A 21,152-nucleotide genomic window follows, 5' to 3' on the forward strand; every position below is an offset into this window, starting at 1 on the left:
AGCGTCAAGAAATGGCTTAATAGAACTACTGCGCTTCTCGAAAATCTCTTCGAGCCGGTATATTGGGCCAAATAATTCCGGATTGTCCTTTCTCCCGCTCATTGTTAGACTGCAGGAATATACATGCATGCAGTACTGTTTAGAAGCGGTAGAATTTTGTATATTTGTATACTGTTGTTGTTGTGTTTTGATATGGGCATTGAGCCTGGCACTAACATTTCTGAGAAATGATATGTGCTGTTATTCTTTGGGTGTGTTCGAAACAGACCGATGACTGAAGTACAAACTAATTGGGCTTGTCATCCTCTCTAGAGAAGATGTCAAAGGTCTTTCTCTCAAAAGAACTAAGACGGCTTACCTCAAGTGAAACAGTTTTAAACAAAATTATGGAACTAGTTTCACCTGTACCATTTTTGTTGCCGGATTAAAAGTACAAATCTTCTACATTTGTAGAAAATCGTATTGAAACCTTTGTGTGCAGGGTGGGTGTGCCTCCCGCCACACGTCGATGATTTTACTACCTTACACATGGCTGGGTGTGCCTCCATTTGTAGATTAAAAATCCTTTCCAGTTCTGTTCAGCCGTCAGACTGATGTTTCAGAACATCATTCAACTGTCAATAATACTGTTTTCAGCGTGAAAATGCGATGGAGTCGCCATTACACATAGGCATCCAGATGAGAAGGCCTAAGCATCCATAATGTTATTTAAACTTTTAATTTTTTTTATTAACTTCATTCATTAAAACAAAAACATAGAATATGGTGGTGGTTTATCCCTTACAGTATAACAAAAGATATAATACTTGGCACTGAGTATTAATCTATTTAACTAAGAATTATATTTAAAACATATTGTGATTTTACTTTTTTTTCAAGGATCGTTGTATTGTGTGACTTTGTCAGGTTGTGTACGAAGACCATGGAATTAGATGCACAGCTGTATGTTAACGTTTATTTCCGGGCTAGCCCTTGACAATTGCTATAAAGCACCGCAAAAAAAGTCTCATTCATGAGATTTTACTTTACCATGCAGCAAGTGTAAAACTGTCTTGCAGAAGCGCGTTCCTAATTTACAAACTGGAAACGAAAGAAGATTGTGGTCCAACATACAACAAGTAATGGATTGTTCCCACCTAGAGCTTTCGATCAGTCACTTTAAATTGGTTTACCTCGGTAGACTGACCCATTGAAAGTGGCTTCTCTGAATTGTGACACCTTTGACACACCTTTGACCTGTCTCAATCATTATCTCAACCATTCTTGGTAGTCTGCCTCTGTTCATCATATTTGGAATTCCAGGAGTTTGTGTCGACCCACCGACCCAAGCCAACACTACCGGGCCCGTGTGTGACCTTCCTTATCGGCCGGGGGTGAACTGCACTTACCCATGTTCCCTGGGATATTACGTCACTTCCGGTGACGTCATAACCAGAACATGCACGTCAGATGAGTCATGGACGGAACCGGATCTTGTCTGCCAAGGTACAAAAGAAATTATAATACTACTGAAACGTAAAGGGAATTTTTTTTATCGTTCCGATAGTCCATGATCTTACACATAATGTCTAAACATATGCATTAGACATTAGATAGTGCATATTCTTCAAAGTTGCCGTGCCATATTTTGCGGTAAAAGCAATTAACATTTCTCGATCGCTACATATGGCATTTTAAAGACATCTTGAAAAACAACTGGAACAACTGAGCCCTCTCCCCATCTTTAAACCGCGACCAAGGCCGCCACCGACTACTTGCCGTTGTAAATCCTTCAATGTAATAACTGGAACATAATTTCCTTTCCTCCCAGTCTGCCAGGATCCGCTCGGTATGGAATCCGGTGCCATACCTGATGACAGCATCACTGCATCATCCTTGGAGCATGTGGAAAACCGCGACTTCTACCGCGCACGGTTGAACTCATTTGCCGGTTGGGGCGCCTGGGTGCCCGCACACAAGGCCGTCGGAGAATGGTTGCAGGTAGGAAAACATCTTGACAGTAGGTTGAGTAGGAGTACTAGGGCAGGCTTAATGTAGCACACAGAAAGTAATGAATAAAAATTCAGTTTCTTTATTTCACCAGCAGTAACACTCAGGTACAAAATGTATAGTCTTTAGAACTATCTGAATAAAAAAAAGAAAACATCTTGACAGAAAATCTTGTTCAGCTCAGTTGGAAATGTCTTTTTTTTGTTTTGGTAATTCCATCCGATCCACCGCAGCTTTATGCTATATTTTAAAATATAGCACGCTTTAGTACACAGTATAGTGCAGTTGAAATAGTACCAACGTCGTAGTTGATCTAACCCAAAAGGTCGACGTCATTTTCCTTCATCTCAACGGTACGCAACATTTTGATTTAACTTGAAATTATTAATTGGCTGCTTTTGAAATTAATGTGTCACTGTTATGGCGCCTAGTTAATGTCAGCTACGAGTATTATCAAGTATTATCAGCCAGATTTGCGCTTGTGTTTTTGTTACATTCTACCAAAAGAAAAAAAAAATATTTACCTTCGCATATTGTCTGCTCTGTTAATTCTTACTCAATGGTGGCAGGAGTCTAAATCCCTCCTGCTATAAAACTGCAACATGATGAAACTCTGCACCAGTTACGATGGTAATAGACCGTCTGGTTCAGGTCATTGACCTTGTTTGTTTGGAGAAGAAGAGGAAACAGAGCAAAAACAATATGTTTTCCTTCGGTAAACATAATTATGCCTGTTAGGTGGATTTAGGAGAGACCAAGCCCGTCACGGGCACCATTGCCCAGGGACGTGGATGGGGAGAACAACTTGTGAAGAAGTACAAACTCCAGTACAGTGTAAATGGGACTGATTGGACGACATATGCCAGCAGTGACGGCTCAGATGAGGTAATTTAGATATAAAAATAAACAGTTTCATTAATTCTGTCCTTCAAGCCTTACTAATATCCGTTGGTTAAGTCATGTAGTAATTTATATTGTAACTAGAAAGGCAGGCATTTGCTCTGGAGCAAATACAACATATTTCAGTCCAGATAATCCCTCCCCATTTCAAAATGGACTGTTCCATATCAACCTTTTCCGTCCAGTATCAAATGTGGTAATATGTTCGTAACAATTGTTCTCAAAAACCCCATGAAGATAAAAAAAATAACATTAATTCTATCCTGCAAGCTTTACTGATATCTGTTGGTACGTATATTGAAGCCATAGATTGTATTCCCTTCGAAATGCCATAATGCACCTCGCTCTCATCTGTCCAGTTTATATATTATCTTCTCACAAAGCTCTCCTCTACTGATGACAGGTATGAAGATTGTTGGGTCGTTTTTAGTGAAGAACATCCAAAGAAAAGTTTAAATGCCCTCATCTGAATAATCCGGTTACCTTTCAGGTTTTTGATGCAGGCGGAAAAAATCCTGTGATGAACCTGCTGGACAACCCAATTGAAGCCCGTTATGTGCGCTTCTACCCTCAGTCCTGGAATGTTAAAATCGCCATGAGGGTGGAGATTCTAGGCTGCCGCATTAACAGTAGGTTTCTGTTGTTGCATTGGTCAGACTTTAGAACACTGCATAGTCTTAATATTGACACTTCCCCATGAGTGTTGACATTCTAGTCTGCTTCACGAACAGCTGAATTAGTTTTCTGCATTCGTTGAAGTCGAACCTAGTCTAAAGCCAGTGCAGTGTTTTATAATTGCTGATCAATATATCGTATATTCCCAGCTACATTGCTCTGGGAGCTGACCCTCGATGATGCCGGGTTGAGTCATCTCACCGTTTCCTGGACAGTCGAAGGGAGACTTCCGATCTCGCGCTACAGGCTCCGCTACCAGCCGGCAGACGGGTCGGGCTCGTCCCAGGACCTCACCCCCGCACCAGGACCGGATGCCACCTCGGCAACAGTGCAGGGACTGCTGGCCCACACGGAATACACTCTCACGCTGACTTCTTTTGGCGAGGACGACCAGCCAAACGGAGTTATCAACGGTACATACACCACAGGTGAGAAGGTGAAATGATTAACATCGGGAAAACGGGTTTGTGCTACACTGTATACGAATTACGTAGTCTGTCGGATAGGAACCATGTTTGACGTATGTATGAGATCGTCCAGTATAAAACACAATAGCTTCCAAGTCTTTCTTGGGATGGTCATGACCATTTTCATTGCCTATCTTTTTTGGGCAAAACGAGCATGTATGAAGGTTTATGTAACATAGGCAGAAAGGCATAGCCATAACGTGATGAGAGTTTAGTACAATAGAATTACAAACTTTTCCTTCAGCTTAGTTTACCATTGCTACGCGCTAACCCAGAGGGAAACACTTTTTCGTCTGTTTCGTGATTTGAATGAATATTTAAAGTACGATTAAAGGAATCATGCACAACAGGTTAGAATAGATTTAGTTACATGTGGCTGTGTTGGTACATGGTTGTAGTGTTGTGTTCATGTACTGAGACGAATAGACGAATCACCTGTTGGTATCGTATATTCTTCAAAACTGTCTCGCTGTTGTTTTTTTTTGGCAAATACGGCTAAGATTTTCAGCTGCAGGAGACACCAAAAACCAAATGTAACATAATTTTCTTTTGTCTTTCAGTCTGTCAGCATCGGTTTGGGATTGGTATAACAGTCTCCCAATCTCCCACAGTAGCTGACGACAGTATGACCCCTTCTTCGTATATGGGTCCCAATTACAAGGCCCACCGCGCACGGTTAAACCTACTTTCAAGCGCCTGGATGCCTAGGTTCAGCGGTGTCGGACAGTGGCTGCAGGTGGGTAGACATTTTGAAAGATTTTTTTTAATAGTGTTGTGCTTATTTGGAAAGGGCCTATTAACGTCATGGAAGGCAATTCATTCCTTCGCAGCACTTAAGTTTGCTACTCTGCCGTATTGGGAACATCTCATTCTAACTCCATGTTTGTTTGTTTGTTTTTTTTATTTAGGAAGCTCCCATTAGTGATAATACATCACTATTCTTCCTGGAGTCATTTACATAAAATACAGCATTATATCATTAAAAATTATTTACATACACGTTTAACCTGTTCGGAAGTAGTCCATTGTGTGCTACGTTTCAACTTAGTTGTTGATCTTAGACAGATAGAACATTTTGTTACCGTCAACTATATCAGAATTTTTGGGAGGGACTTGTCTACAGCCGCTATGCCTCCCTTGATGCCTGCGGTTGATTGATATGCATGGTAATTTGGGATTTAATGTCATTGTTTTGTCATCCAGCTTCAGCTACCGTCAACTTGTACTAAATGTACAACGTGTATACGTATACTTTGTTACTTTCTAACAAAAGGGAAAATAATTGTGCCTTTTAGGTGGATTTAGGAGAGATGAAGCACCTCACAGGCACCATTACTCAGGGTCGCCCTCGGGTGGACAATTGGGTGACCTCGTACAAACTCCAGTACAGTGCAGATGAATTTACTTGGAAGACATATGCCAGCAGCAATGGCTTAGATGAGGTAACTTAGATACAAAAATAAACAATTCTATTAATTCTGTCCTGCAAGCCTTACTGATATCCGTTGGATAAGTCATATAGTAAGTTATATTGTAAGTAGATAGGCCGACATTTGCTCTGAAGCAAATACAGTATATTTCAGTCCATTTAATCCCTCCCCATTCCAAAATTGACTGTCCCATACAGAATCTGCCACGTCCCAATCATCTTCTCTCAAAGCTCCTCCTTTTTTATGTAATATCAACGGTGTTAAGGTTGTTTGGTCAGTAATAGTAACATCTACAGAACAGTTTCAAATTTCCTAATCTGAATTATACGTTTACCCTTCAGGTTTTTACAGGTAACACGGACAGTGACACTCAAGTTATGAACCTGCTGGACAGCCCAGTTGAAGCCCGTTATGTGCGCTTCTACCCTCTGACCTGGAATGATGAAATCTCAATGAGGGTTGAGATTCTTGGATGCAGCACTAACAGTAGGTTTCTGTTGTTGGTTGGATTGGTCAGAGACTGGTGACTCTTTGGTTTACTTGCTATGTTTTATTATTGTTACTACCTTGAACCTTGAACGTGGACATCTGGGATGCCATCACGTGAAACAGTGGGTCCTTCTCCTCCACTCCTCTCTGTCATCCATCAGAGAGATGTCCCTGAGTCCAGCATTCCGCTTCAGGGTGTCAATGTAGGTTGTTCTTCTGCTTCTTCTGCCCCTACTCTTCCTTCCCTCTGCTGACTCCCACAGGATGAGCTGGCTAGCTAACAGCTCAGCGTGTCGGATACTGTGTCCAGCCAGCTCCATTCTCCGCTTCCTGATATTTTCCGGAGATTCTCAGAAGGTCACTATAGAGTACAGAGGTTGTCATTGTTACTAAATGTATCATATATTTCCAGTGACATTGATATCAGGACTGCGCCTCGATGATGCCGCGTCTGGTCATCTCACCGTTTCCTGGACAGTCGTAGGGAATCATCCGATCTCGCGCTACAGGCTCCGCTACCAGCCGGCAGACGGGTCGGGCTCGTACCAGGACCTGTGTCCCGCGCCAGAGTTTGGAGCCACCTCAGCAACAGTGCAGGGACTGCTGGCCAACACGGAATACACCCTCACGCTGACTTCTTTTGACGAGGACGATCAGCCAAACGGAGTTATCAATGGGACATTCACCACAGGTGGGTTTAGGAAATTACAAACAAGTACCCATTGGCTTCATGGGTCATTTTAAGGGGAATTCCAACTGAATCAGTTCTCTTTTCTTCACAGTTTGCCAGGTTCCGCTTGGAATGGAGTCTGGTGCTATACCTGATGACAACATCACTGCATCTTCGATCAGAGGTAGTCCTAGTGTAACCGATTACAAGCCCTACCGCGCACGGTTAAATGGAGTAGCTGGCTGGGGCTCCTGGATAGCGGATAACAACAGTATCGGGGAATGGTTGCAGGTAGGTAAACATTTTGATACATGAGAAAATCTTGTTGTGGTTACTTAAAATCGACCGTTTCCTTCTAACTTCATGGAGGCAAAAGCGGTGCCGTTCACCGCACGCATGTTTGAGGAAAATTTGTAGTGCCTATCCGAAGTACACAAGTCCTGGACAGGAATGTAAGGAATCGAACTCATAACCTCTCGATCTCGTATTTACTAGCACTTGGCCGATCGTCCACACTTGTTCTATATCGAAAAACTTATTGTTTTAGGTGGATTTAGGAGAGATGAAGCGCGTCACTGGGACCAGTACTCAGGGTCGCCACTGGCGAAATCCAAACTGGGTGACGTCGTACAAACTCCTGTACAGTGCGGATGGGTCCAGTTGGACGACATATACTGACGGCGATGGCTCAGAAATGGTATCGTAAACATGAAGGATTTTCCTACTTTTTTGTTAAATTCTAAACTAACCATATATCAACTATATTATTGAAACATTACTTCCTGAGCATTGTGAACAGTAGAGCAGTGCACATATTATTCTTTGCTTTCTTCGGATGGGAAGCATGAAGACTTTGGGTTTATTTGCATCGACGAAAATCTAGGGATGAGTAAATCATGAATACTATAATCTGAGTTATCCTTTTCCTTTCCAGGTTTTTACAGGCAACACGGACCAGCGCACCCCTGTAACGAACCTACTGGACAACCCAGTTGAAGCCCGTTATGTGCGCTTCTACCCTCAGTCATGGAATGTTCGCATCGCCATGAGGGTGGAGATTCTAGGCTGCAGCATTAACAGTAGGTTTCTGTTGTTGTATTGGGTCCAACCTAGTTAACTTGCAGTTTCTTATCATTGTCAAGCAATATTCCACACGTTCCCGGTTTGGTTTAACTTTTGTTCCTCCCTTCAGATGGATTTTTCGGGTTTTGTGTTGACCCACCGACCCAAGCCAACACCATCGGGCCCGTGTGTGACTGCCCCTATCTGCCGGGGGAGAACTGCACCTACCCATGTTCCCCGGGATATCACGTCACTTCCGGTGACGTCATAACCAGAACATGCACGTCAAATGGGTCATGGACGGAACCGGATCTTTTCTGCCAACCTGAAGGTAAAAAAAGGCGTATTTATACAAAAGAAATGTAAAGCAAATAAGACATGAAGTAATGATAGCCATGTCCTTAATGTTCCTGTTAGAGATCTTGCTAGGTCGTAAAAGGCGTATGTTGTGTTTATCTGAAAGTGACTGTCTCTGCGTGTGTGTTTCTACATGGAGTTCTCCTTGGTTTCTACAATACAGTTTCTACATGTCTTTGCTTTGTCAAAGGGAGTAGTGTTTGTTCTTAGTGTTTGTTCTATATATCACGTATATAACCCTTGTTTCTGGTTTCCTGGTTGTACTGTTTCACTATTTCCTTTGCCTATCAGCATCGTGCTCGATTACGAAGTTTGGGGATGGCGATCACATGCCAGTGACGAGAGATCTTCCTCCGGTCGTCTCCCCGCCCTTCATCTTTGAGGTCAAGGTCAACACCAGTGGGGCTGGCGTGGTCATCCGCCTAGAAGTGCCGGGAGGAGGCGGATACCGTATAGAAATCCAATCCGGAAGGTCTAAGAGCCAGAGAGTCGGCAGTCAACGTGCGGGAGTTGCAAGGGAGGACACACCAGGTAACAGTCTGAACGTTGCCATGGCACACGCTGGTTCAAAACGGCCCAGAAAATCACCATCCGTAGCTAATTAATATTGATGAAAATAAGATGTCAATCACACTTGTCACCATTGGCAACTGTCCATGATTGGTTGACACTTTTCTGGGCCCGGCTCTAGGCTTGCTGTTTGGTCAAATCTGGTCGACATCCAAAATCTCGCACATTAGTTATCTATAACAAGGTATCATAAAGCTTTGAGATTTTGTCATTTTTATTCCTGTGCTTGGTGGTAAATGTTGATTTTGCTGCTCAGACATGACTTCGTCTGAAGAGTTCCGAAGGTTCTGGATCTGCTGGTCGAAAGGTGGGAGTTTTGGTGTCGGCAGGAGTGGAGATGTCGAGCCCTTCATGAACTGGACGGACCCCCAGCCTTTCATCGCTGACATCAGCCGTGCAGGGTACGCGACCAAGAATGTTCCAGGAGAGTTGAAGTTCAACTGTACACAAGGTAAAACTTTGGAAGATATTGCAGATTAATATCATCATATGGGCACATGATTACAATGATTTACAAAGAACCCAACGAATTCCATTTTCCCTGTTTCAACACAAAAGAAAAAAACACAGAAACTCACACATTACAACAAATAGAATCTTTTGTCTTCCACTGTGAAAAGCCAAACCCAACAAGTAAGAAGTCTGAGCCAGCTCATAGACATGAGTAATCATATTTTGTATGATTCTTAATTTTCAGTTTCTTGTTAATTAGCTGTAGGGCAAGAATTTGAGACAAATGAACAAACAATCACGAATTCCCCATTTTTATAGATGGATTTCCAGGAGTTTGTGTTGACCCACCTCTCCAAGCCAACACTACCGGGCCCGTGTGTGACTGCCCCTATCTCCTGGGGGAGAGTTGCACCTACCCATGTTCCCCGGGATATCACGTCACTTCCGGTGACGTCATAGCCCGAACCTGCTCGGCAGATGGGTCATGGACGGAACAGAATCTTTTCTGCCAATCTGAAGGTACGAAATAAAGGCTACCGCTGAAATATTAAAGGAAGTCTGTTTTGCTCCTAAACATCAGTAATTATCTGTATCCGTCTTCTTGTGTTAGCAATTACACGCTCATCTTTCTTGCAGAACCTTCAACAACGACACCAACGAAAGTAACTACAGCACCTTCTACAACTTCCATTACAACCACAACGCCTGCTACAACTTCCATTACAACTACAACCTCTGCTACAACTTTCATTGCAACTACAACGCCTGCTACAACAACTTTGATGTCGACCACAAGCTCAACAACAGCCGTCAGAAAGACAACAACGCGTTTTGTTTTCGGAGGTACACGAGTTGCTTTATCGGCGCAATGTAGGCAAGATCTAGAAGCATGTTTTGTATATTTATGATTAGTTTAAAAATCTGAATGAGATTTTTTTCCAAGCAGATAACTGACTGAAAGAATCCCTACTGAGGAGTATAAAAAGTCTTCCCAACATTCTGATCATTTTAGTAGGCCTTTTGACAATTTCTTACTTTTCACCACAGCACTTGATGGGGAATCGTCTGATTACTTGGACGATGAAGTTTCCACCGAGAACATGTCGCCCACGACCACAATCCCCACTCTGCCGCCCAGTACACCTCAACCTGCTGCTTTCATCGTCACTCAAGCATGGTCAACACAAGCCCCGTTTTTAATAGAGGTAAATAACTATAAATCCTGAATTCTCCATGTCAGGCTTGTTTTCATCATTTATTGTCATTCAAAGGTACGGAACAACGTTTGGGGTGGCTGAGCTAGTGTGTGCCTGTGTGTCTGTCCGGACAGAGTAGGCTGAAAGCACGTGGATAGGCTTGGATGGAGATTGACAGGCAGGATCACAGGAGGTCAAAGGTCTAATCAGGAGGCAATAGGTATTGGATGTAGACTTGGGAGAATTCAGGAAGCCGATGATTACATGTATCTCCAGGAAGACTAAAATCTTCGATTTCCTGTTTCAGTTGTATTGTATGATCTGCATTCTTCGTTTTTCCGCGTTTTTTATGTTTTGTGTTCTGTTCTAAGATGTGGCGTAACAATTCCTTAAACTGCAGGAGGAGATCCCTGTTCTTATCAAGACCCTCAGTGAGAAGGTGAACCACTTCAGCGGGTCTCTGGGGGATCGCAAGGAACTTCTCCAAGGTTTTTTTTTCTTCTGTTACAATCGTTTTTTTACGCAAGTACTTTTATCCATGTGTTATTTTTATGAAGACTGTTAATAGAGTTTTCTTATTTAGATCTATAAGTGAAGAGATACTATCAGAAAATCAGAAAATATCTTGGCATGGCAGATCATTTGGCATATCTACTATGCAGTGTGATTCTACAATGTATCAATTGCTACTAAAACAATGAAACAAAACCAACAAAGACGCAGAGCATGATGTCAAATAATGCGTTATAGAAAAGGCTATGAAGCCATAAATGACTGCAAGGCGGACAACTTACAGTTCATTGAACTAAAGGCATGACTAGGAGAGAGAATATAAGAATATTATAATGACTTTGTTCTCATCAGTCACTTTGGCGACGTCTCAGGGAGGAGCCTAATGGTACAGTATTGTGTGCAGTTCGCAAGAATTCTAGGAATTGTACAGGAATTTTGTCCACAGGCATGGAATGCCCACAGGAATGTCTCCCAGCTCTGTTTGTTGACATTCCCACATTCCTGGAAACACTTGGGAAACCTGTCTGCCCCGACGCCCTACTTTCTGTGTCCCCGGGGCTCGTAAAATATACTCTCAGGGGAGGGTAGGTACCAAGGCTTCCTCAAAATCATTAAATCATGGCAGTGCGATGCAAACAATAACCCTAACAGCAACCACCGTCGCCATGACAATGTCTGTTTTCATTGCCAGTCTTGTTAGCAATTTTATCTGACTACATGTTTCTTCCCAAACTTACAGAAGTGACTGACGCGACCTCCTCCGTACTGCGGGTTCAGAGCAGCACCAGGGAGACGGTTGCCAAGGAGACGACCTTTGACCTCTCCTCAGGCGTCACAGATGGGTTAAAGAAGCTGGTAGACCCCCAGTCTACCGACCTGTCACCGATGGAACAGCTGATACAGGAGAAAAAGGAACAAGAACGTCTCAAGGCCCGGGTATGTACCTGTTTCTCCCTGTCTGAAAATGTAAAATATACTCTCATAGGCCAGTTAGCTTAGGCTATTTAAGTGGGTTATTAAAGACATCCAATGCAATTTCAGGGTGGCAAACTGGAAATATTCTGAATAAGGAAATCTGTATTATATTGACACACTGGCTTACATTACTTGGTTCATTATTTCATAATTTGACCGTTTAGAACTGCAGAAACAAGTCCCAAGATGAGTGGGTGGTACCCTAAAAATCAGCCCAGGTCCCTAGTGTTGTATCAACTTTATATGTAGACAAGTGACTAGATTATTGACTTTGAAAATTCTGGCCTCAAGCCCTAAAAATTGCAGCGGGTGCCTTTATTATGCACTGTTTCTAGGGCACAATATTGGAGGGCACTCTGAGTTCGCCCCTCTCCTTCCACTACCCTTGACCTCCCCAACCAAAGACAGGTACCCATTTTACACCAGGGATTAGTCGCGTTAAGTGCCTTTCCTATGGCACAACGTCTAACCAGAAATGCCCGAAGGATAACCTGTGACAATCAGATAAAGACACAGATACTGCTATATCAAAAATCCATTCGGCTCATGGAGCTTCCAAATTTGTCCCAACCTGCAGGTGATTGGGGAAACGAGAGATCTGCTGCAGCTCCTGAATGCTGCAGCAGACAGACTGTTGGAGGAGGCACCACCGGAAGGAGAAAGTACGTACTTCCGGTCTGACGGAGTGTTGATGGCGGTGAAGAAGGGCATCCCTGATGTCGGTGTGGTTCCTATCGGCCAGGATGTCGGGTCTGTCGTGTTTACCAAGGAGGACAACCTTCCTGAGGGCTCCACTATGAAGGTAAGAAAAAGTTTCTGAAGCTGGATCGTTCCGGCTTACGCAACAATTTCAGTAAAGAACTGCCCAAGAAGTAGCCTGAGTCTTGTTAGCTTTCGTCCGCTCCCCAAGATCCGCTCCCGGCGGGCGGACGCTAACGGCGGGGAGCGGATATTGATGAGTGGACGAAAGCTAACAAGGCTGACACTCAGGCTACCCAAGACGATCACTTAGTGTGCTGTTAAAATCTGGTCAATGTTAACAGGTGGTCACTATATATACTATAGACATAAAATCATCCAAGGGACACAAACATGTGCACACATTGGCCAAGTGGTCCTCATATATGGTCACAATGATAGTACACAATGATAGTAAATGCTTGTCTGGATATCAATGGTCAGGTGGTCCTTATGTGTAGGTGGTCATTAGTACAGGTTTGGCTGTATATCAATGGCCAAGTGGTCCTTATGTAGTGGTGGTCAGTAATACAGGTTTGACTGTATATCAATGGCCAGGTGGTTCTGCTATTATAGTAGTGGTCAGTAGTACAGGTATAACTGTATATCAATGTCTAGCTGGTCCTACTATAGTGGTGGTCACTAGAACAGGTTTTGGCATGATTGTGGTCAGTAAAATGTGAGGACATTTCATTCCCGTGCCCCCCTCAGGTCGTGGCATTTGTTGATGATCCGTTTGTCTGGAGCGTCGAGAAAACTGAAGTATCTTCATCCGTCGTCATGGTAACGATCACCAAGGATACGGATGACGTCGACGGGAGTCAGTCAGACCCGTCGAACATCACCGTCATCGTCAAACAGAAGGTACAGTTTGGTACCACAAGCGACACAGAGCAACAGTACCACGACACTCTGCCCACATCGTACAGGCAGAACCTTGCTGGTGCCGGCAGCTCGTCCTTCCCTCTGTCCAAGGTTCCCAAGCCTGGCGTCACGGACATGACGTATCACGCCGTTTACATCTCAGACGAAGGTCAAGTTCCTTTGATTCGATTCTCCGTCGATGACGTCGACTCAGACCTGCAGGCGTACATCCGGTTTCACGACTTCCCAACGGAGGAAGACTACGACTACACCACAACTGTCAAACCTCCTGAAGTCACTGATTACGACGGTTTTGAAATGCCGTTTGGCCTTGTCTACTCCAGTTTCAATGTATCAATCGTACCGGAGATACAGAAGGAACGAGGATGGCTCTTCGTTGGAGTAAAGAAAAAAGGTAACCGTTGCCTATTATGCATTTCCTAACGCAGTTTGATGCTGCTGATCTATCCTTTTAAATGTCAAAATTAAGCTGTTAGCTATAGTTTTGAGCTAATATGAGAAGCTTCAATTATGTTCTTCAAGTTATATTATTCTTCATTCTTTCACTTTATCAATTATCATCAACTGCAAGAATTCTCAATAAACGTATACTTTTTGCATTATTCAGTACCAAACGCTATGAATGGTGGTATACTCCCCCAGCACTAAACACAGTGATTTTTATCATTTTTCTTTCTGGATTAGGCGGAGACCTGTCCCAAACTGGTCTGAGACGGCTCCTGACGTCAGAGGTCCGTGCGACAGCGCCCCCTGCCGACTCTGCAGGCTTTCTGCTGCAGACTGCTACAGTCTCCTGTCTGCTGCGGGAAATGGACAACCACACCTGGGACAGCCGCCGCTGCAAGGTTCCTACTGACTTTTATCATTGATCTGATAGGATCTTATCCATTGGTTCAATTGGTTGAACACGTCATAGAATCAATACAATCAATCAATACAATTAATCTTTATTGCACAACAATTGTAACAGGTACTATACATGCTCACCAGTACTACATATCTAGCTAACATCTACTCTCACACGTCTACAGTAATGCTAACAAGTTCTATGTATCGAAACTAACATTATACTATTTATTAAAGGTAATATAGAACATGTATATATATTGAACATGGCTTACATGATAATGTACATGTCTTTTGGGTTCTACATGACTATAAACTAGAGTGTATATAATCATTCATAAATATTTTTCATTCTAAATATTTTTTTCATTCTTCTCAAATTAACTAGTACTTTTTGCTTATGATTTTCATTGACAGAAAATTGATACATTTTTAAAATCCTTTCCTGTGAATTGATTACGTGAGATGTTGAGCTATAGATCTGCACCGCAGGTTGGGGTTCAAACGAACGAGGACACCACACGATGCACGTGTGACATGACACGGCAGGGCAGAAGTTCCAGAGTGGTTCTGGCAACATCATTTCTGGCGGTTCCAAATTTCGTTGACTTCAGCAAGTTTGGAAGCAACATCGACAAGTTGTCCACGAATTATACCGTGTTTGGGACGATCTTAGCGCTGTGGATGGTGTTTCTGGTGTCCCAACTATTGACATTGCAGATAAACATCAGGGTACGTCAAGACATCTACGGATCCAATACACTTGTGCTATGAAGTACGATAGCTGCTTTCGGACCCTCATATTTCTATCTTCTCCGACCAATTACATCCTTATTAAGTGACATGGAAGCACTGAAAAATTGCTATCGGGTTGGGGATGGACTTGCGCTTTCAAATCTGTTGTCAGATAATTTCATCATTGAATACAATCATTGAAGCTGTTTTCTGTTCACTTGTGCCTTTTTACGTTTGTTTGGTGGTGGCGCCATCATTGTTTCAGCAATTGTTTTCCAAACTTGAATAAAAAGAATCCAATATCTGTTGTTTTTTTTCAGAGCCACATCGCTATGAGTACCGCAGTGGCCGACAGCGTTGCTCTTGGACAAGCAGCTAGGCTTGCCCAAACAAACCCCGGACTGGGGGCCGTTCCCAGCGTCTCCACCATCCCGTCCGAAGTTCCCGGTGCGGAGTATGTGTACGTGGTGTGTGTCCGTACGGGAACACAGCCTGATGCCGGCACGGCGTCTGTGGTCGGGCTCATGGTCACAGGGTCAGACGGCAGGACACCCATGGTCACACTCAACCCTGATGGCTTGGTGAGAACTATTTATTTAATCAATAATGTTTTAGTGGACGACTAAACCTTCCTTCCTCTAATAGTTGGAACATTATGAAACAAGATTGAACTGTAATTGCCAACACAAAAAAATTGGACTCACCCAAATTTTCGACTGTACAACTCCAGTCTTTGTCAAGGAATGAGCAATCCACCGCTTCCGTGACGTCATGCATATAACACACCGTCACACGTGACCCCGTGAGCAGTGGATCATAGGTTACAGAAAGTCTGTGGCGCCCCCCGTCTCTGTTGAGGGATGGCTGTAATGCCCTGATTTATACAACTGAACCTGATTGTTCTGTTGTATAAACGATGAATCTCAGTTCAATCAAATATGTTTTGTTCATGTATCTAAGTCTCTTAACGCGTTAATGTAGCAGAATAGGCAGAAACAATATGTACAATGATCATAATCATTAATTTCCGTTTGTAAATGTCTTAAGGTCCTGGCCAGAGGTGGTGACACGTACCACATCATGTCGACTCCTTCCTCCATCGGCCAGCTCCAGTCTGTACAGGTCTGGCACGACGGCTCCGGGAAGGGCAACATGGAGTCACTCTTCATAGACAACATCAAGGTCTGGGACGAACAGGCATCGCAGGGGTGGGTACAGTAGCACTCGCTTGTCTTCCTAGAACTATCGTAGAGTGGATTCGAACTCGTTGCCGCCAAGTCCATTCCTTTGCAGATAGATTTGAATCACTCAAGATGTACGTTTCGGCTCTTTGATTTTTTATATCGGTCTAAATGGAGCCAGGTATTGTTCCCTTTGTAACCAACCCCTACTTCTTCCATTCGGTCAGTTAATTCTCGCTCTCAATGAGTCGAGATTATCTAGAGCAAGTTGATGGCCTATGGGGCACGTTGATGTTGCTGATTTCTATGGAGAAGTGACTTATGGATTGTGGCCTTTTCCTACAGATTCTATTTCCCGTGTAACGCCTGGCTCTCCTCCTGCAAAGGAGACGGAAGGACCATCAGGACCACGAGGGCAGCCCCTGGTGGGGAAATGGGGTAAGTACTGATAGTAGCGTGTGTAGTCCAGTGGTCAGCGACCATGCTTCTTTTCTCTGTCTTTGGCGCTGGTTAGATGTGAAACATGTGGTTTGTACCTTAGGATGTCCGAGTACACCCTACCGACATTTTCGTACCTTCTGTACGACGACCACCTGCTCCTGTCAGCCGTGTGTAACTCCGGTGTGAGACACTTCAGCCGGGCACAGAGGATGGTCTGCTGCCTGACTCAGATCACCCTGTGGATGGTGGGCAGCGCCATGTGGTACGGCTACAAACTGGGCGCGAGCGATGTCGTTTTGCTAGACGCCGGCTTCGTCACTTTCCGCCTTTCGGAAATGATTGGCATTGCAGCAACGTCGTTCACGGTGTTCCTGCCAGTTTACGCCATCCTTGTGCCGATGTTTCGCAAGCAGCGTTCGTTGGTAGATCAGATCCCTTCGGGTCTGTATGAAACGCCGGCATCTTCATCCACCTGGCGATTTTCGTTCAAGACGATAGCGTGGATCCTCGCTATCCTGACGTCTGTCGGCAGCAGCTTGTTCGTGATCGTGTACAGTCTGCAGTTTGGAGCCGAGAGAAGCCAGGCCTGGCTGAAGGACTTTGTCCTGGCCTTCATGTTCTCTACATTCATACTGGAGCCCATTCAGGTCGGTATTAGTCATGTTTTATCTTCGTTTACTTCAATACCCTTTAGGCATAACGCTTTCCACAGAGATCACAAGATACAGACACACAGGTGGTAACAATACTACCAAATAATTACAAGATTCAGACCAGATAGGGATGGAATTTTATTGGTAAGGCGTTCAATAGATTAACTACAGGATAGAGGAGGGGTTTTCCGTGTGTTCTGAGATGTTATGGCAGTGGTATGTAGCAATATTACTGCAAATTGGATGGCTTTGGTAATATCTTAATGATATTAGCAAGCTTCAAGAACGCTTGTGACTTAACAAATGTACGAACTTTTGCAGATTTTCCTGATCGCCTACAGTAAGGCAGTCGTCATCGGGCCTATTGTGGGGACTGTGACAGCCTGTGTTCGGGGAGTTTTCGGGAAGAATTTATCGGGCAAAAAAGACCGTCTTCCACTTGGTGATATTCAGAGGAAGAGCAGGGGTTATGATGGTGAGTCTCCACAGGTTTCACATGTGAGACCACAGTAGACGGCCACGATTCTTTGGCCATTCGATTCGCTTTTGCAAAATTGCCTTGTTTCACAACAAATATATATAGATTATATATAGATTTGATATTTGTATAATCTGTGGCAGAAACTTGAAAAAGGAAGATCGTCATGATCAGTCACGTCGGTATTACAATTGACGACAATGCAGTCATTAAAAGTCCTCTTTTAAATAAGGTTGCGTAAGGATGCGTTTTGAGATATGTATATACATATATATAGAAGCCTACAAAACATCTATAACAATAGTAACATTCACACTGAAATTGACACGCCTTTGTTTATAGCATTTCATAAAGCTAACTTCATTCATGTTGTTTCCATTCCTGAAGTTCCAGCTCGGAGGGTTTTGCCACCAGCCCCGAAGAAAACCGACCATGACGCGAACTGGACCGAGAGGATGAGTCAGGGTAGGAACATCCTGGTCCTCCTGGTGTTTCTGCTGATCTTCACCGGCAATGCCTTCTACATCGGCGTTCTGGGCTTCGACAGGCATGCCTACTACGTCAGAACATCACTAGAGAACAGCCTTCTATCCGGATATGAGGAGGTACGTCATTGACACTCAGAACATGTAAATTCCCATTACCTATTTTTATTTATTTCATTTGTTATACTAATTTTGTTTGCTTCGTGTAATTCATTAGTTTGTCGTATGGTTTTGAAGCACTTTTACCACTATGTTATTATTATTGTGATCTAAGTTATTTTGTATCTTTGTTTTCTTCTTTGTTATTTAAATGTTTTTTTTTGTAAATGTATCCCCGCAGGGAACATTGAAAAATGCCCTTGTGGTGATATGTTACGCTCTGAGTAATGAATAAATGAAATGAAAACCATCCGCCTATAAGTAAGTTGTATGAGAAAAAGTCACGGCTACATGTCGTCCCTTTTCACGTAAGCTGCCAGCTCAGGAGTCTGTGGACTAACATACTTGAGTTCATTCCCCGCCTGCAGGTGACCACAGCCGACGGTGCCTGGGAGTGGCTGTCGTCTGACCTGATGCCGTCCCTCCACCCGGAGCGCGGGTACAGCGGGAAGACCCTCAGGTGGCTGGACAAACAGTTTCCGGCCGGAACCAACGCGTTCCGGATCGGACCGGTTCGCCTGGAGAGAACCACCAAGTATCCAGGTGACAAAACGTCCAAAAACCTTTCCGCCAGCCGTATAAGTCCAATAGCCCGGCCCTTGCTCCCTTCAGTTAGGTTCATCCATGTTGCACGGTCCAGGGCCCTAGATTCTGCTACTTTCGTACCAAGTCCTATGTCTTTGTCGATCTGGTTGTCTTCCCGGGGGTCTGGAGTGGTAGAAACTCTCTAGGGCTTGCATTGTAAACATTTGTATGACCCTTTTGTATGACAAAACCATTCTCTGCTCCACGCCTCGAAATTATAAATAAAGGATGACGAAATGAGAGTTATATTCGGGCGAAATAATCCATTGCTAATACCGTTCGGACTAGAAGGCTCAGATAGTGTGACCAAAGCTGCTTTGGTCGAATTCAATACGCATTATTTCACTTCTCACTAAGACTTCACATGGATATCCATTTACTTCCAGAGAACCCAATAGACATAGATCTTGAGCACAGTGGCCAAAAGCTCTATCCTGAGCTGCAGATGTTCCTACAAAATGAAGCTGTTGGCCGACAGAACGGAAGGAACTGTTCTCACAATGGGACTACAAGTATTGTCAATGAAGTCAGGTATGTAAATATATGATTGCAGAATTTGATACCAATATATTCTCTACTTATAACTTACGTAGCCAACGTGGCCACTTTTTAGGGGTCCCTTAGATAGTTCATCCGGATATCCCGTTGACATAAGACCCTAAGTTTGTGACCATATGTCTACATGGACCATATTACACATGAGTACATCTCCTGGGCAATTTTGAGTCTTTTGACTGTAATTCTTTTTTTCAGAAACGGCACTTCAGTGTGCTTCTCCACAGTAGATCTGCCCCAGGACGCTGACCAGGCTGCTGCGGTGATAGACTTCTTAAAACAGACCAACTGGATCCTGATGGTTTCAGACACGCTCACCCTCCGGATCAACTTCTACCACCCAGACGTGAAGCTGTTCAGCACCGTGGTCATCACCCTGCAGTACCTCCCAGGGGGCGCTGCTGAGATGCAGCCCACCATCCACACCTTCCGGCTGTTCCAGTACGAAACAGCACACGACTTCATTCAGATGATTTTCCACATCGTCTTCGTTCTTGTCTACATCTACAACTGCTTTACCGAGATTTTGAACGTGCAGAAGAGCGGTCGTCTTTACTTCGTCAGTTTTTGGAACATCCTGATCCTGTGCAACATCGGCATGTCCACAGCCGTCATTGTGACATTCGCGCTTCGGTACATCCAAACAGCAGCTGCTTTGGATGACATACAACAGGCAAAAGGTACTTGATGACAAACCACCTTAACTGTCATTAATTTCATAGCAAGCATATTCACGTGTAAAAGCGTTATCCATTTCAGAGGATTGGCAGGCATTGCACAAGGTGAAACGTTAAAGAAGAACAGAAAACTTAAGAAAGGTGTAGAAAACTGCCCTCAATGGTGCAATAACTAGAATAAAGGGTGATGCGAAATCATGGGATGACATTTTGTTAAGGCAAACTTTTCACATCACATATAAAAAGTATCCATGACATCATGCTGTTATGAATGCTGCTTTTTGGTCACATTTAGTCATTTGTTAGTCTAATTTATGTAATTTTGCCCAGGGCTTCTCGGCATCAATGAGTTTGTGGACATCAGCACTGCCAGCCAATGGGATGCGGCCTTCAAGGAGGTTCTGTCCTTCTCCATCTTCATCAGTACCTTCAGCATCCTGCGGGTTCTCAACTTCTCCAAGAGTGTTGCGACCGTCTTCGCTCTGCCTCGGGTACGTATAACTCATCTTGCATATTTCAACCCGAAATAGATAGCGTTAAACAACGTTTGCATTTAAATGACTTTCTGCAATGGTTAGGTCAGCGAAGCTGATTTGTCACGCCCAAGGGCGGACATATCGGCTGTACAGATGTAAACGGTATACTTTTTATCCAATATTTATACAACAAAAATCTTCAAAAATGAGTAGTTGTAATCTTCCCGTTTACCCTTAGCTGATATACAGGGCCGCCCTTGGGTTCTCCGTGTACATGCTGGTGGTTATAGTGGCCTACAGCTTCAGCGGGATCCTCATATTCGGCAAGAACATGGAGAGTTTCTCCGGTTTCAAGAAAACTTCGTACGTGCTGTTTGAGATGGGACTGGGGAGGCCGTTCGTGGGCGTCTTTGCGGACGACATGAAGGCAGTGGATCGTGTCATGGGACCTCTGTACTACTCTACATTCGTCATCATCTTCATCTTTTTTCTGGTCAGTCAGAAATCACTTA

The 21,152-nt window shown here is 43.8% G+C and overlaps 2 protein-coding genes across 2 annotated transcripts in view; both read left to right on the forward strand.

Annotated features, from left to right (window-relative positions):
• Positions 1 to 1,830: 1,830 nt before the first annotated feature.
• On the forward strand, positions 1,831 to 9,592 carry LOC109468377. The gene is made up of 9 exons (XM_019766627.1): positions 1,831 to 1,980; positions 3,824 to 3,992; positions 5,813 to 5,947; positions 6,363 to 6,641; positions 6,733 to 6,911; positions 7,555 to 7,699; positions 7,813 to 8,013; positions 8,331 to 8,570; positions 9,381 to 9,592. The coding sequence occupies exons 1-9, from the start codon at positions 1,831 to 1,833 to the stop codon at positions 9,590 to 9,592; spliced, it is 1,710 nt and encodes a 569-aa protein (XP_019622186.1).
• Positions 9,593 to 10,162: 570 nt separating this feature from the next.
• The window catches only part of LOC109468378 (location of vulva defective 1-like), an 11,765-nt gene continuing 775 nt past the window's right edge, over positions 10,163 to 21,152 (forward strand). The window contains exons 1-18 of the mRNA XM_019766628.1: positions 10,163 to 10,234; positions 10,659 to 10,746; positions 11,511 to 11,707; positions 12,324 to 12,548; positions 13,196 to 13,763; positions 14,054 to 14,214; positions 14,708 to 14,947; positions 15,271 to 15,531; positions 15,998 to 16,158; positions 16,477 to 16,569; positions 16,673 to 17,219; positions 17,547 to 17,700; positions 18,091 to 18,308; positions 18,716 to 18,890; positions 19,319 to 19,463; positions 19,686 to 20,167; positions 20,495 to 20,655; positions 20,879 to 21,133. Coding sequence (XP_019622187.1) covers positions 10,163 to 10,234; positions 10,659 to 10,746; positions 11,511 to 11,707; positions 12,324 to 12,548; positions 13,196 to 13,763; positions 14,054 to 14,214; positions 14,708 to 14,947; positions 15,271 to 15,531; positions 15,998 to 16,158; positions 16,477 to 16,569; positions 16,673 to 17,219; positions 17,547 to 17,700; positions 18,091 to 18,308; positions 18,716 to 18,890; positions 19,319 to 19,463; positions 19,686 to 20,167; positions 20,495 to 20,655; positions 20,879 to 21,133 — 4,203 coding nt within the window. The remainder of the gene's footprint in view (positions 10,235 to 10,658; positions 10,747 to 11,510; positions 11,708 to 12,323; positions 12,549 to 13,195; positions 13,764 to 14,053; positions 14,215 to 14,707; positions 14,948 to 15,270; positions 15,532 to 15,997; positions 16,159 to 16,476; positions 16,570 to 16,672; positions 17,220 to 17,546; positions 17,701 to 18,090; positions 18,309 to 18,715; positions 18,891 to 19,318; positions 19,464 to 19,685; positions 20,168 to 20,494; positions 20,656 to 20,878; positions 21,134 to 21,152) is intronic.

The sequence above is a fragment of the Branchiostoma belcheri genome, unplaced genomic scaffold (assembly GCF_001625305.1).
Source record: "Branchiostoma belcheri isolate BF01 breed outbred unplaced genomic scaffold, Haploidv18h27 scaffold2, whole genome shotgun sequence".
Classification (NCBI taxonomy): Eukaryota; Metazoa; Chordata; class Leptocardii; order Amphioxiformes; family Branchiostomatidae; genus Branchiostoma; species Branchiostoma belcheri.